The sequence below is a fragment of the Tinamus guttatus genome, unplaced genomic scaffold (genome assembly GCF_059628265.1).
Source record: "Tinamus guttatus ecotype Peru unplaced genomic scaffold, ASM5962826v1 Tinamus_guttatus_pri_ptg000914l, whole genome shotgun sequence".
NCBI lineage: Eukaryota > Metazoa > Chordata > Aves > Tinamiformes > Tinamidae > Tinamus > Tinamus guttatus.
The window spans coordinates 137,575-153,318 of record NW_028289448.1 but is presented as its reverse complement, the minus strand read 5'-3'; the positions used below and the strand labels follow the sequence as shown (position 1 = coordinate 153,318).

The window sequence follows — 15,744 nt, the reverse complement described above, 5'->3', positions numbered from 1 at the left end:
CCCGGACCCGAGCGAACCCGAACGGCCGCGAGCGCAGCCGAGAAAAGCCGAGAGGAGCCAAGCGAACCCGAACGGCCGCGAGCGCAGCCGAGAAAAGCCGAGAGGAGCCGAGCGAGGTGCCCGGTCCCGAGCGATCCCGAGCGGAGCCGATTGGAGCCGAGCGGAGCGCGCCCGGCGGCAGCGCGGGCCGCAGCCGGGGCATGAGGCGGCGGCGGCGGCGGGGCCGGCCGGGGGCAGCGGACGCGGTGAGCGGGGAGGGCTCTCGGGGGGGAGGTCCCCGGCACCCGGGGGCGCGGGGAGGTGGGTCCCTCCCACACGGACACGCACTCCGGTGAGTGCTGGGGGGGGGTCCCTCACACTCCCGTGAGTGCTGGGGAGGGGGGGAATCTCTCATACAACGAGGCGAGTGCTGCCCCCCCCGTCCCCCGGCTCCGGTGGGTGCTGGGGGCTCCCTGGCTGGGCAAGGGGGGGTGTCACGGCCACCCCTTGCCCGGGCACTTGGTGACCTTGGGTGTCCCCGGCCCCACCAGCCCGGTCCTTGCCGAACCTGCGCTCCACATCGCGGTCCGGGCGCCCCGGAACCGGCCCGGTCTGACCCGGGCTGTGTCCGAGCAGCGCCGGGCCCGGGATCCCCGCGCCGCCCGCTTTAATCCTCTGCCCTGGGGTAAGCTCCTTGCTGTTTTTCTTTAAATCAAGCCCTAGAGACCGTGTTTTGCGCCGTAGCAGCCGCTCCGGGTATGATTGGAGCCACCCCATGGCCCAGGTCACCCCTGCTTTTCAGCTCCCGGCTCCGCTTGCTGTTTCCTTCCAAAATGCAGTTTCGTGGGTTGTGTCGGGCCTTCCAGGCGCCCTGTCCTGGATGTGTCCGATCCTGCTGCACCCGGGCGTGTGGCAGAGAAAACCCTATCCCAGGCCCAAGCCCTGGAGGGAGGCAGGACCAGGGGGATCCAGGCCGCGTATTTGGCACCCTGTTATCACCGCAGAGCCGCAGCCGGGTCCAAACTCCGGCGTTTCCCTCGGGAGGAGCAGGGAACGCCGAGGCCGGCAGCGCCCGCCGCGAAGCCGGACCCCGTCTCCCCTCGCTCTGCAGGGGACATTTCAAATGGCCGTTGTTTTTTAATCCTGTGTTGCAATAATACTTCAAGTCTCAGGTGTGCACCAACATCCTGCCTCTCCTTCCGCGCACACAAAACCCAGGAAAGAGCCATTGGGAGCAGCCAAGAGCCGTGCTCTTCAATCCAGGACCCTTCCGATCCCAGCCTGCTCTGTAGGAGAGTCTCCTTCCTTTCAGGTCGTTCCTTCCCACGTATTGTTCTTCCACATCCCGAAAGCAAATAAATAAATCGCTCCCTGTTTCCAGACCCGAGCGGTTGGGATCGCAGCTACAGGGCTGGGCGTCCTGGCACTTGGCGTAGGTTGAAATTTGCCTTCACCCGGGCCAAATAGGTGACCCGGACTGTACCGTAAGAGGGGAGCAATTAGCAGGGAGCCGGCTCGTCAAAGCAATTTCGGAGCCGGCCAGGCGAGCTGCCTTGCGGTGTTTACAGCCCTATTTTTACTTATTTTGCTTCTGTCCTTGGTCACGAGTGCGAGATACAGACGGAGGGGCCAGGCCGTGCTACACGGTCCCCTCCAAGCCGCTCCAGGAGCCACGGATAGCGACGTTCCCTGCAGGCCCCTTGGACTAAAATGCACGTTTTTCAGCAAGAAAAAGCTGCGCCGCATGCGACAGAATGCTCTGTTATCTGCTGCTTAGCCATTTAATATCTAGAGAACAGGACTAGTGTGTTTGTTTTTTGGGTTAGAGTGGCCTCTCAGTAATCCGTTCTTGTCCTTTTGATTTATTCCAAGGAATGTTTCCGCGTGGGAGCTCGGGTGTCCTGTTTAAGAGTGAATTCAGGCTGTAATTGCAGGTGCTCTGCCTCGACGTGGCCTCGGGACGCCCATAAGGCTCTTGTTCTCTGTAAGGAACTGCCTGAAGATGTTCACAGAGGATATGGAGAGAAGGAAGGATAAATCCCTTCCTTCCATGTCCAGCAAGTCCTATAATTTCCTCCACCTGCCACTGTAGGAGAGCAGGGGCAGCATCTTCCTAAAGCAGCATTCCTCGGATGTATTTTTGCTTTAGTTCCCTTAGCAACGTTCCAGTTCTGTCCTCCGAGCGAGCCTGGAAGTCCATGAAATAGAATATTCCCGCCTGGATTCCCGGGCAGTGGCAGCTTTTGTTGGAATTGTGTGGGAGAAGGGCCCATGTGGCCGGAACGCCGGCGAAGGAGCGTGCCGGGAGCTCGTTTGCCGGGAGCTCATTTGCTGGGAGAGCCTGTGGGCCAAAATAGGGGCCCATTCCGTGCACACCTGGGCCAAAACGCCTTTTGCAGGGCGATATTCCGGGCGCTGCACCGGGTATTTACCCTGTGATCTTCCCTTTGCCTTCCTAATGGAAGCGGCTGCTGCTTGGATCTCGCTGCTGAGGTTGCTCCTGTCCACAGGGCTGGCTCTCGGAAAATACAACTTATGGTTGTATTTATTTTATATTTTTTACTTTAAAAACTTAGGTTTTTAAAGCCCCTAGGTCTGTGCTTGAGCTGAGGAGGAAATAAACCAGGGTAAGTGCCCAACCGTCGCGTGGATAGATAAGTTTTGCTGCAGCCTTGTGGTTGTGGCCGTGCAAGAGGCCTCGTGTGTTTGCACAGAGGGGTTTGGTGGTGGTTAAAGCCTCTTTGGGATGGGGGTTTTGGGGGTGCTGGTGCATCCCAAGCATGGAGCGGTGTCACCCGCCATCCTGCCTCGTCCTGGGTCACATGCCACTAAACTCATGGGAAACGGTGCCCGAGCGAGAGGCAGGAAATCCAATGGCTTAGGGACACCCTGGGGCTCTCAATCTTTATTAACCTTTTGCTCAAGGATCAACCCTTGAAAATCCTCAAGTGGGTTTGGGTAGGTAAATACCAGTTGCGCTCGTGTCCTTCCTGCGTGAGCTTATCGTGCCGGCTTCGTTACGGACCACCTTAATGGACGTTGGCTCATTAGGGAATCAGCGAATTTATCTTTAAAACCCCCAGGTTGGTTCACGTCACTTAAATTCCCAGCTGATGTTTTCCTCTCATATCTTCGTGGAGAGTCACTGGGCTGATATAAGAAACCCCTCGTTAATGTGTAATGGGCTTTGATGGAGCCTGAGGGCTTTACATCCCAAATGTATATAGGGTGCTTTGCCTCGTCCTTGACGGCTTCGAGGGGTTGACTGCTTAAAGCCTGGGGGATGAGATCCAAAGTCCCGTAGCAGATCCCTGTTTCATTCTGCATGGATTAGACCTAAAAATGGGCTCTGATTAGCCCTAAATTAGACCCTTTCACCATGATGAAAGAGTTGAATCATCTCTTAGAAGAGACATCGGCCGTTGATCGTGCCCAGGGGGAGGATGCTGTGAAATTTTTGACACATTGAGGAAATTCCACTCTTGTTCCTCTGGCTGGAGTTTCCCAACACGCCGTGTCCCAAGCGGAGGAGCCTGCAAAACTTCCTTTCCATGTTGTGGCAACTGGAGTTTCCAGGCAGGTTCCAGGCCAAGGACTCTCCTCCTTGGTCTGGAAGCTGGGAAGGGCCTGTGGAAGCAGCTCTGTCCCTGCCGGTGGCTGTTGATTCTCTCATCCCTCTTGCAGGTTGTTATTCTCCTTGAAACATTCCGGTAACCAAACCCTTCCCTCTCTCCTCTGCAGCCAACGTGGCCAATTTAAACCAGTTTCCCAGCCACGGGAAGGATTCCACGATGGGGCCCGGAGCGGAGCGGAAAGCGTCCTACGGTAAGGCCGGCTTTGCTCCGACACATCGACCTTCCTTTCCATCTGATTTACTCCCTTGTTCTGCAAAAACCGCCCTAGGAATTCAAGGTTTGCTCTCCCATAGGCTGAATCTGAGTGGCCACAAAGCCCCACGCTTCTCAAGTGACCTCAGTGATAGATTTACGGTTCCTGCAGCTCAAAGCCCTGCTTAACTAGACGAGCAGGCTGGTCTTGTGTGGTGAGATCCCTCTCCGGCCCTGCACGCGCACAGGCAGCTCCAGATCCGCGTGGAAACGGCTCCGCCGGGAGGCGGGGGGGTTATTTGGGAGGCAGGGAAGAGGAGGAGCCGCCGGCTTCAGTTTGCCCTGATGATGCAACAGGAAACTTGGCAAAAGCACCGGCCTTGCCCTTAGTGCCGCTGTCCCGGCCGAGCCTCGGGCCACGCGCTGCTCTCCAGCTCCGAGGGCGAGATGCCCCGCGTGGGCAGCCGCAGTGAGTATTGCCTGTCCCCAGGAGTCACCCAGGGTTTGTCTTTACATATAGCTTGTGTGTCTAGTTCTGCATCGGGCTCCTTGTGCCTTCGTCGCCGGACTAACCCCACGCGTCTTCCTCACGAGCGGAATTTAGAAACTGTCCTGAAATTGGCTGGCTCTCTCCCCGTTCCTCCCATGCTTTAGGAGAAGGCAGGATTATCGGCTGGTCTCCTGCTCGTCACCTGCTTCCAAACAAATGCTGCCTTGTGCTTTCCGCGGATCCTCCCCGGAGCGGATCCTTCCCGGACCTACCCGGCCTCCTCAGACACCCGTTTCTCCCGGCCGGCTCCGGGGAGGCTCCCTGTGGTCGTGGAGAAGTGGACACGTCGTCTCCCTTTGGATTTGCCTTGCAGTTAATCATTAGGTTAATGCCACGGGGCTGCATTTCAAAGCAAATCCAAATGAGCTGCCAGCTCGCCCGGTCTGCCCTCCTTGTGCAAAACAGGGAGAGTTCAGGCAACCCAGTCTGCACGAGGCCCCTGGGGCCGTTTTATGTGTTATTTTCACGTGTTTATTTCTCAAAAATAGCTTGGCTGGTGTTAATTGTGAAGCCAGACGCGCTCTTTCGCTTTGCCTGTGGGTCTTGCCGGGCATCTCCCCAGTTTTTGTGTCTTTCCAGAGAGCCTCATAGTAACTCCTTGCTGCTTTTCTCCTTTCTCATCCCTCCAGAAGATGCCTCTGGGGAAAACGGGGAGGCTGTCAGCACAATTTCCAGCAGCATGAACCCCCTGCAGCCTCCAGACGCCTCCTCTGAAGAGCCCTTTACCACCTACTTCGACAGCAAGATCCCGATTCCCGAGGATGAAACGGTAAGTGTAGCCAGCTCATCCAATGGGAAAATCCGAACGCGTTTGGCACCCGTGTGAGTAATTCCCTTGGGTGCTGCTTCCCCTTCTGTGGAGACTGGGAAGGGTGGAAAGGCCGTCTTGCTCCAGTGGGTGCAGATCTGGGAGAGAAGGGGCTGAATCCATGGTCCTGATTCCCCATTTGTAATTTCTCTTCTACAAAGCAGGTGACAAACCTGGCCAAAGAGCAAAGACATTCCTTGTGTGTAGCCCCAGGGGAGGGGACGGTCGCTCTTTGATCCCTTATCAAGACCTAACTGGCCCCTGTAGCAGCCCTGGGGGGGACTGTCCTCTTGGAGCGCTTTAAGTTCAATATATAGGTGCTCTTCTCACCTCAAAGCAGGCAAAGGAGGCTTCAGCTCCCGCCGTGGTGGAGCTGATTGTTGCCTTGGCTGTCCCAAAGTAAAGGAATTGCCGTAGATTTAGGACTGATCACCCCAGGGCTCCTTTCTGTGGAAAAATGAGTAGAAACTGGCAGTCCTTTGGCACTTGGTGTATCGGGTGGTTTTTGGGGATGGATAAGGAGGGTTGGGGGCTCCCGTGGGTTCTCACCTCCCGCTCCTCTCTCCCCTTCCCAAGCACTCCTGCTTTAGCTTCCGCAAGCTCTGGGCCTTCACGGGGCCGGGCTTCCTCATGAGCATCGCCTACCTGGACCCAGGCAACATCGAGTCGGATTTACAGTCCGGGGCTGTCGCAGGATTTAAGGTCAGTGGAGAAGTATAAGAGTATAAGAGGATGTGGAGCTGCTGGAGAGAGGCCAGCGCAGGGCTACGAGGATGATCAGGGGCCTGGAACATCTGCCCTATGAGGAGAGGCTGAGGGAGCTGGGCCTGTTCAGCTGGAGAAGAGAAGGCTGAGAGGGGACCTGAGCAGTGTCTAGAAGTACCTCAAGGGAGGCAGTGAGGAGGATGGGGCGGCCTCTTTGCACTGGTGGCACCGACAGAAGTAGAGGAAACGGCCACAAACTGAAGCACCAAAAGTTCCACAGGAACTTACGGAAAAATTTATTGGCAATGAGGGTGCCAGAGCACTGGAACAGGCTGCCCAGAGAGGTTGTGGAGTCTCCTTTTCTGGAGATCTTCAAACCCGCTTGGACGCAGCCCTGTGCCACGTGCTCTAGGTGACCCTGCGTGTGCAGGGGGTTGGACTAGGTGACCTCGAGAGGTCCCTTCCAACCTTCAGCATTCCATGATCCTATGATTCTATGATTCTAAGCAGACAAAACACCCCAAGTGCAGCCCTCCTACCCCTAGTGCTGCCCTGTGCTTGAGGGCACCAAAGGCCCCGTCGTGGCTGCTCTGTGACAAGACCGAGCGCGACTCTCGTGTGCCCTGGGGGACCCTGCGTGTGTCCCCAGGGCACCCACTGCTGTCTCCCCGTCTCCCTCAGCTGCTGTGGGTGCTGCTGCTGGCCACGCTCATCGGGCTGCTGCTGCAGCGGCTGGCGGCCCGGCTCGGCGTGGTGACAGGGCTACACCTCGCCGAAGTCTGTCACCGGCAGTACCCCAAGGTGGGTGACACCCGCGCGGGGACTCCCCGGACACCGGTCACAGCCCCTGTGCTCCCCCACGGAGCGGGCAGCATTGAAAGGCCCTGGGAGTGGGGAGGGATCCGTGGCCCAGGTGGGGGAAATCTAGCAGGTAACCCGTATTTCTGCCCTGGAACAGACATAAAATGGCAATTTTCAACCATTTTCCACTAATTTGATGTCGCAACAGCAAAAGAGACCATTCCTCAGTGTGTAATCATCCACAATCACATCCTTCTGTAGGAGATTACAGGGAGAGGAGTTTTCCCCTCTTTCTTAGTGGTCTTGGGGTTTTTGTACCTCTAGGTCCCTCGGATCATCCTGTGGCTGATGGTCGAGCTCGCTATCATCGGATCCGACATGCAAGAAGTCATTGGCTCAGCAATTGCCCTGAACCTCTTGTCTATGGGGAAGTAAGTTGGATTTGTCGTCAGAGGCAAGCAGGAAACTGGTATATTTTAGGATTAAGAAAGTGACGCTGTGGGCACCAAATATGTTCATTTATTTCCTATAAATTTATGAAATAAGCACTTTGTGGAGGGTGATTCATCTAAGCCAAGCCGTATTCGTCTTGAATCACTCGGCCTTTGGTGCCTTTATTTTGCTAAGAGGGAACTGTGGGTGGCTGAGTTATGCTTCAGGATGCACCAAAATCAGACTGCAGCCTTCCTGGCAAATCTTATATTCCCAGTAAAGGCTGCCAGAAAGATATTCTCTTTGAGCAGGAAGCTTGGAAAGGAAAACCCAGCGGGAAGGTAGAGTTTTGTCCCCACCAGTTACTAAACTAAAGTCCCTGCTGTCACTCTCAGTGTGGGCATGTGACTTGCTTTCTAGTTTCAGGGAGAAAACCCTTATCAGAGCTGTTTGTAGAGAAAATAAACCTATGGTCCCTTGCCCCATGTAGACAAACGTCTTGTCAGACTGCAAACAAACCCTTGAACAATGCGGTCCCATTCCCAAACAAACGCTCATTAGGAGGAGATTGGGGCCTTCGTGTGCCTAGAAGGGGAGGTCAAAGTGTCCTGGAAGTTAATGCCTGCTCCGGTGTCCCCCCAGGATCCCGCTGTGGGGTGGCGTGCTCATCACCATTGCTGACACATTCGTGTTTCTCTTCCTGGACAAATACGGTAATTTCTCCTTTTTCCTTCCATTTTTGACAAGAATATCAGAGGTGCAGCTTTGCCTGGAGGTTGCTGAGGACGTTTTTCTTTTTGCAGGCTTGCGAAAGCTGGAAGCGTTCTTTGGCTTCCTGATCACCATCATGGCTATTACGTTTGGATACGAGGTACCGTCACTGGATCTCTCTGGTTCCCCCCAGAGCTGCCTGGGGACAATTTCATTTTGTGGACAGCACGAACCCACTGAGCCAGCCCCTTGTGACTGAAATGAGGGCCAGGGTTCTGACTTGTGGCTTTCTGAATGATTTGTGGCTTTCTGAATGACACACTGGTGCTGAGTGTCACCTCTCGAGGCTGGACACGGGCACCAACTGTGTCTGCTCTGCACTGAACCAACCCCTCTTTCATTAAATGAGGGGCAAGTGCCCCGCTGTGGTCTTGTTGTTTCCAAAGTGGCCACGTTTTGGCTCTTGGGCATCTTCAAACGGGTGCTCGGAGCTGCTGTGTGCTGCATGTCAGGCTGAAATGGGTAATTTTGTCTCTGTGTCCAGTATGTTACAGTAAAACCAGACCAGGGGAGCCTGCTGAAGGGGCTCTTCGTCCCGTACTGCCAGAACTGCGGCACGGCGCAGCTGGAGCAGGCCGTGGGCATCGTGGGCGCTGTTATCATGCCCCACAACATGTACCTGCACTCTGCGCTCGTCAAGGTAAGCAGCTGCTTAAATTCACACAAAAAACGTGCACTGGGTTCTGCACTGGGCTCACGGGTGTCTGGAAGGCTCGAACAGCCCCAGCCATGGGCGTTTTGGAGCCTCCTTTAAGCATTTACTTCACTGGGAACATAGCAAACCCCTCAGAAAGGCCACTTGAGTCCCTGGCACAGGGTTAGTTGTGAGTCCCTTGGGACACGTGTTCCTTGTTTGCGGATACGGGAGCAGGAATGTCCATCTCCTGGCTAGCATGGGCCTGCTAATGAAATCAGCTGCGTTTCAGACTCCAGGGCATTGCTTGCTCTTCAGATGAGGTTTTTCTCTGTGTCCCATGTCCCACTGTCAATATTTGCAGCCGTAAATAATACAGTAATTCCCATTTCTCAAACCTGCTACTGTGACCCTCTCCTTTCCAGTCCCGGCAGGTGAATCGTTCAAACAAGAGGGAAGTGCAAGAAGCCAATAAATATTTCTTCATCGAGTCCTGCATAGCTCTCTTCGTCTCCTTCATCATTAACATCTTCGTTGTGTCCGTCTTTGCTGAGGCTTTCTTTGACAAGACCAATGAGGACGTGGTGAGTTGCTGCGTGGAGCTGCGACGTCGCTCTTTGGGATGTGGGTTTGGGCTGACACTCGATCATGGGGCACTGTCTCAGCTGACCAGCACAGATCTGAGACTCATCAGACGTCAAGGGGAAAATGTATCCTCTTTGGAAAGGAGGAAATAGGGAAAGGGTGTTGACTCTTCCCACTTAAAGCAGCCCGAAGAGGAATCCGGTGCCTTGTGGCCTGCAGCACTTGCTGGTTTTGCTTGCAGTGCTCGGTTTGCTCGCTGGGGCTGAGCGAGTCGAGCCTCGCGGCGCTGCGTGTCGTTGCAGAGCGCCGTGTGTGTCAACGCCAGCAGCCCCCATTCCTCGCTGTTCCCGAGCGACAACCGGACGCTGGAAGTGGATATCTACAAGGGGGTGAGTGACCCGCTGGGCAGCTCTGCATCCTGAACGGTGACAGCTCTGTCCCTTGGGGTAAACAGGGACTGCTGAAGGTCGGGACTCGTAGTAGGAAAGCAGAGATAGAGCTGGAGGAGCCTTCAGGAGCTCCTTGAGATCCTTCGGGATCCCTTTGCCCAGCCCAAATTATCCCTTTGCTAATCTCACTACATCTAATGTGTCCTCAGGGATTCCCTGGCCACCTATTCCGCTGCGTGATTAGCTTGGCCATTACGAAGTTTGTCCTTGCTTCCCTCCTGGATCTTCCTAAGAGTGAGATCCCCATCGTCTGCAGACACGGGGAATGCTCCTTCCTCCCTCCGAAGGGGTCATTCCTTCTCTTTCAACTCCGTGTCCGTGAATAAGCTGGTTGGAAGAGCTGGCCATGAGGGAACCTGCCCGCTCTTGTGCCCGAGCTCTCGGATGTGGGATTGGACCGACGTGAGCTGGAAATTCTCTTTTCCAGGGCGTTGTTCTGGGATGTTACTTCGGCCCCGCCGCTCTCTATATCTGGGCAATCGGGATCCTCGCTGCAGGCCAGAGCTCAACGATGACAGGGACATATTCCGGGCAGTTTGTCATGGAGGTAACAGCTTCCTGTGGCTCTGCATCTGCTCCCCTCTGTTCCCAAGCCTTTAAAGATACTATGTGTTATAGCCCCTGCCTTGGGCACTGAGCTCCTACTGGAAGTTCCAGCAAGCTCTTTTAGGCATTTTTCAAGCAAATCAGCTTTTAATCGTCCCTTGATCCCTCTCCCCCTGCTGCACTTGAAGCCTCGGTGCTGTTTTCATGCAGCACCCCCTGGTTTTTCCGCAGGGCTTCCTGAACCTGCGGTGGTCCCGTTTCGCCCGCGTGCTGCTGACCCGCTCCATCGCCATCACCCCCACGCTGCTCGTTGCCATCTTTCAGGACGTGGAGCACCTGACTGGCATGAATGACTTCCTCAACGTCCTCATGAGCCTCCAGGTGAGCGGTTGGGCCTCCCAGAAAGCCGTGTAGCGCTGGATATTTCACCCCAGGGGCTGCAGGAGCAGCTGAGCAGAGCAAGTTGTTGTTGGGACCCTTTGATCCCCTGCCAGGAGGTGGAAGGGATCAGCCATGGCTTGAAATTGCTCCCTCCTTCCAGCTAGGGAAGTTCCTTGAACTCCCTTTACAATAGCAGTGGGGAAACGCTCTCAGATACAAACACGCCTTGGTGGTTTGTCTGGGCTGATACGATCAGAACAATTTCCACTTTTCATTCTTCCATATTTTGTTGATATTCCAGCTTCCTTTCGCTTTGATCCCTGTCCTGACATTCACCAGCCTGCCCAGCGTCATGAATGATTTCGCCAATGGATTGTGAGTACAAAGGGAGCCTCGTGCAGGCGGGAGCAGACGTGTTGCTGCTTCCCGGGCACGCATTCCATTTCCCTCGTGGCCTGGGACCATCCGGATGCGAGAGGGGGAATCCGGAGGCCGCTCCGCCTCACCCCGCGCGCTCCGGCTTTGCCCGCAGGTTCTGGAAGATCGGCGGCGGCGGCGTGATCCTTTTGGTCTGCTGCATCAACATGTACTTCGTGGTGGCCTACGTCATGGCCCTCAACCACCTGGCTCTGTACATCGGCGCTGCGATTCTCAGCGTCGTCTACCTGTCCTTCGTGGCCTATTTGGTACGTCTGGGTCTCCCGTGGCCTCCAGGGGAGGCCACATTAGTAACTATTACTAATAGTAATAGGAGGCCATTAGTAACTATTGAGCAGAGCATCCTCGGTGGTGGGATAAGTCAATGGATTTGTTTTCCCAGGAGCTGCCATTATATTAACATGGTCACATTTTACAGTAACTAAAGTGTCCTGCCACAGAGCAGATGGGGAAACTGAGGCTTTCAAGGCCAGATTTGCTTGAGGATCTGCTCTGTGCTGAGCTTGGGACGGTCTCCGTAACGTGTTGCGCTGTTCGTGATCTCCGGCCCCTTCCTCTTTTGCAGACCTGGCTGTGTCTGATCGCCCTGGGGGTCTCCTTCCTGGCCTGTGGCAGAACGGTAAGTGTCACCAGGACGCTGCTCACGGAGGAGTCGCCTTCGTCCCCCACTAAGTAGATCCGCATGTGTCTGTGCGCAGCGAGTAGCCATCAGAGCCAGTGCGTTTCTATGGTTTACTGTGTGAACATATACAAATGTATGTGCAATTTGCACAGGGAATAGTTGGGTCGTTGTGTTCGTTGTATAAAACAATCAAGATGTACATACTGGGGAACGTTTTGCTGCTAAAATACTAAAAAGTCAGCTCTTTTCTTTGCTGAACGCCTCTAATCAGCGTGATCCCAGACACTAACACATTCCGTAGCTCCACCCCACGCTGCAAAGCGACTCCTCCTTATGACTAGTCTTTGCCTCCAGCTTCTTTTTCATTTTGCATCAGAAACAGCAGATTTTCATCCCGTAGCACTTTAACCCATGTAGCAGAAACACTGAAGCTCCAGGTACCTACCAGAACTGCACAATCCATGAAACAATAAGCCAGGAACTAGAAAATCCTGCCCTTCTGGTGATGTCTGAGGGATGGATGTTCCTGCTGCCGTCGTTAGGCAAAGTGCAAAGCACTGACACTACATTGAGAGCCTACCTCTGCAGTCAGATTGCGGCCGTTATTCCTGATCTGGCTGGATTTGCTTTTCACTTGAAAATAGCTGGAGGAAAAGTCGCCGTTTCCTTAAAAGTGAGGCTGGACGTGATGTGCAAGCTGCTTCCACGAATGTGGAATGTGATGCCGGAGAAGCATCCCGCGGCACGAGGGCAGGAACCCTCCACACTAGCACTGTCATTTTGTCCTTTTTCTTTCTTGCCTGGCACGTGATTTTGGTGGTCAGCAAAGGAAAAGCGTTTTTGTGTTTACTGGTTATTTATGACCTTGTGAGTTTATTTCATATGTGTGTGATCAACAGAAACACTGTAGTTTTCAGAAGCTCTCACTACATTGCTCCTAGCTTCATACTGCAGAATATGCCAATAGTGTGGTCATAAGCTATAACACAAGTTCAGTTTTTTATTTTCAAATCCTGTTGGGCTTAATTTCTCATTGCCCATCTCCCTCAGCATTTATTGTGGTTCACTTGTCTTTTGGGAGAAAAATCTAAGTCTGGAAGGCAACCTAAATCTGATGTGGCAAAGAATTATGTTATCAAGAGCTGTACCTTCTGCGATCAGAAAGGATTGTCCTCTTTTTCTCCCGATTTTCTGTGAATTAATCGTTTACAACCTGCATGACAGGCTGTTTTTAAGTGTCTTGTACATGTGTTGATTTGACTGTGAAAATCATGTGTCAGAAAGGATAATCCAGGGTTTTATTGCTGCGGAATCTCAGCTGCTCCCTCGGAGCTGTAGCTGCTTGACAGGGTCCCCAGCCAGGGGCTGCTTTAGCCCCTGGTTGGAGCTTTTCCTCAGGAAATGAGGCAAATTTCCTGGGAAATGTCATGTTTTCCTTGGAGAGGGAGGTCCTGGCGGCGCTCGGAGCCTCGGCAGGCCGTGGTTTGCAGAGCAGGTAGCATTTGGGGGCTCTTTCTGCCCGCGATCCCTCGCACGAGCAGGAGGCAACGGGCACGTTCAGAGGCTCCTGCCGTTGCTTCCCGGTGGATTCCATGAGCACGGAGCCCCGGACACGCTCCGGGAAGGGGTTTTAGGAACTCAATAACAAATCTGAAGCTGCTGCTGACACATTTCGTAGAAGCAAATGACACCATGACAAAACCCAAGCTGCTAAGCACGGTATTAAAACTTCATCTCAGTTAAGCCCAGCACTGATTCCACTCCGCCTTGCCCTCCCGGCGGCAGAAATTCGCTTGCTTCCCCCTCAAATTCAGCAAGCAGTAAAACACAACATATTCCAGGTTATTAGCTCAAAAATTCCAGTGGGAATTAGCTCCTGCCTAGGTTTCTCGCCTAATCCCGCTGTCCCATGGTACAAACCAAGAGTTTAGGGTGTCGCTTTGTTTCCTGTAACTGGAAAATGCCGCGGAGAGGCGCGTTGTGACCAGCGTGACGGTAACACACGGAGCTGCCCGCCGTGGCCACCGGTTCCGGAACGCCGCCGCCGGAGCGACCGCCTCCGGTTGTGGCTTCCGAATTTCGGGATTTGTAACGTGTCGGAGGAGATTTTCTTGGCTGTTCTCTGGAAAGGGGACCCTGCAGGTCGCGGCTCTGTGCGGGCGCTCCTGGATCGAGTTCTCCTCTCTTCTTGGCTATTTGTGCAACTAATTTTTTCCCCCACCCCGTATCTGCCAGTGAACTGGTTTGTACGACCTACGTTTTCAATTAAAAGCCAGATACTTTTTCAACTTGGTTTCTTGGGTCTTTTTTTTGTCTTTTTTGCCCTCCGCGGCGGGGCGAGTGGTGCAGGGCAGTTCCCTCCGTGTCTCCCAGCATTTAAACCCTCCCGTTTTGCTCTTGCTTTATCCATTCAAGGCATTTTCCTCCACTACCAACATTGAGATCCAAGAAAAACGAAGGATCAGGCCCCTTGGTGCCTGTTTGGGAGGATTTCCGTGGGTTTTGGGGTGATTTGGGGGCAGAAGCCACAACATTTCTTTTTTTTTTTTTTTTTGCCTCCTGTCCGCTCCTTGGTCAAGCTCTCAACTTGCCCCCCAAAATCTGACTTTTTTTAGTGAATCTGGTGGTTAAAAGATGTCTGTGTTTGGAGTAGAAAGAGGCCGGATTAACTGGGGGAGATTCCTGGTTTCTACAGCAGGTCAAAGGGACAATCTCACTGCTCTGAGGGTCCAAAAATCTCCTTGGGCAGGAAGGGAAAACTCGGACACAGGCAGAATTCCCTGTCCCACTTTCCTGCTTTTCTCCTCCCTCCGACCAACATCAGCTCTGGCTTTGGCGGTTGGAATTGGGTCCTGTCCTTTCCCCCTGCAAACCCTCCAGCCAGGTTTGGGAATTTGCTTGTGTCTCTTGGGGAATTTTATTCTCTTTTATTTTTGGAAGAGAAGGAATTAAATTGCAAGTCTGCCACAATTCTCTAAGCAAACGAATGACGTTTAGTTTTGTCTCTATCTGGTAAGAAACGCTCGGGGTAAGTCGCCCTCTCGCACACTGCAGCACCTGCCTTCGATTTGCAGCAGCCAAAATCTCTTTTTTAACCAATTTTGAATTGATTAAGCACGAAAATAAAGTCTGCTGAATGGAGGAGCCTCGCGGGTTGTTGTCATGGCCAGTGTGGGGACTGAGCCCCGTTCCCTGTGCGGGATTTGGGATTTGGGAATCCTGTGGAGGGCTGGGAACTGTCTGCTCAATTTTACCTCCGGGCAGAGGCGAGGGCCCCCCCGGAACCCCACTGCTGTGAAACAACATAATTTCTTTCCATTTAACCAAATTGTAATCAGTTAGTGCTAATTAAGCCTGTCTACAGCCAAATTTAATTTGCATGAAGAAGAAAGTTGATTTAAAGAGACTGAGGGGAATGTTCCGCAGCAGAAAAGAGCTATTCTGGAGCATCCCCGTGCTCTCGAAGTGGAGCTGCTTGCTAATAAATAGGTATTTGTGCTGCATCAAGCTGTTTCTTTGGCTTTAAACTTTATTTAGCCAATGACCGGTGCCATCCTGTGCCGGAGCGGCAGCCCTGCGGCCTCACGGAGCATGGGCCATTTATTTTTATTAATTAATATTAATCATTAACATATATTTTATTATATTGTTATATTTATTTTATTGTTATATTTATTATATTATTAATAATAACTTTTATTTACTAATTATTTTTCCTGCTCGTCGGCTGCGCGCGGCCTCCGATTCCAGCCCTGCTCCTGCAGCTTCATTAAGCGCTCGCAGGTACCCGGCCCCATTACCCATCAAATCCCTAAGAGCTCTGTTGCTTTTTCAACTGGTAAAAAGGGTCAAAATTGCTTTGGTTTGAATAGTGAAGGGTCCTGAGCGGAAAAAATAAAGGAGGAATTCCCAAACTTGGATTTGGGCACGTGGGAATGTGCAGGTTAACGGGACGGCACCGAGGAGCGGCCGCTGTCCCCGTCCCCATTTCAGGCCACATTTTCTGACTCTTTCTCTGTCTCTTGCAGTGTCACCTGGGCCTCGCCGCTCACCCCGAGCTCTTCCTCCTCAAAAACGTCGACACGGACTCGCTCGTGACGAGATGACACCGGCCGCAGCCGTAGAACAGACCGGTTTTTAACGGGAAACCCATTCGTGCTGCGGAAAACCATTCCCATCGCCCGCGGCCAGCACGGAACCGGCCATGGCTGCGGCT

General features: G+C 53.5%; 1 protein-coding gene across 1 annotated transcript; it reads left to right on the top strand.

The window, feature by feature from the left end:
* Window positions 1–3,720: 3,720 nt before the first annotated feature.
* On the top strand, window positions 3,721–15,652 carry LOC104567700 (natural resistance-associated macrophage protein 2). Its single transcript, XM_088537972.1, has 16 exons — window positions 3,721–3,804; window positions 4,986–5,125; window positions 5,741–5,866; window positions 6,551–6,670; window positions 6,995–7,101; window positions 7,745–7,815; window positions 7,906–7,973; window positions 8,358–8,513; window positions 8,933–9,091; window positions 9,395–9,481; window positions 9,969–10,088; window positions 10,319–10,468; window positions 10,770–10,843; window positions 11,001–11,154; window positions 11,472–11,525; window positions 15,557–15,652. Exons 1-16 carry the CDS (start codon window positions 3,771–3,773, stop codon window positions 15,632–15,634), a joined length of 1,698 nt encoding a protein of 565 aa, XP_088394098.1. The 5' UTR covers window positions 3,721–3,770; the 3' UTR covers window positions 15,635–15,652.
* Window positions 15,653–15,744: the final 92 nt, after the last annotated feature.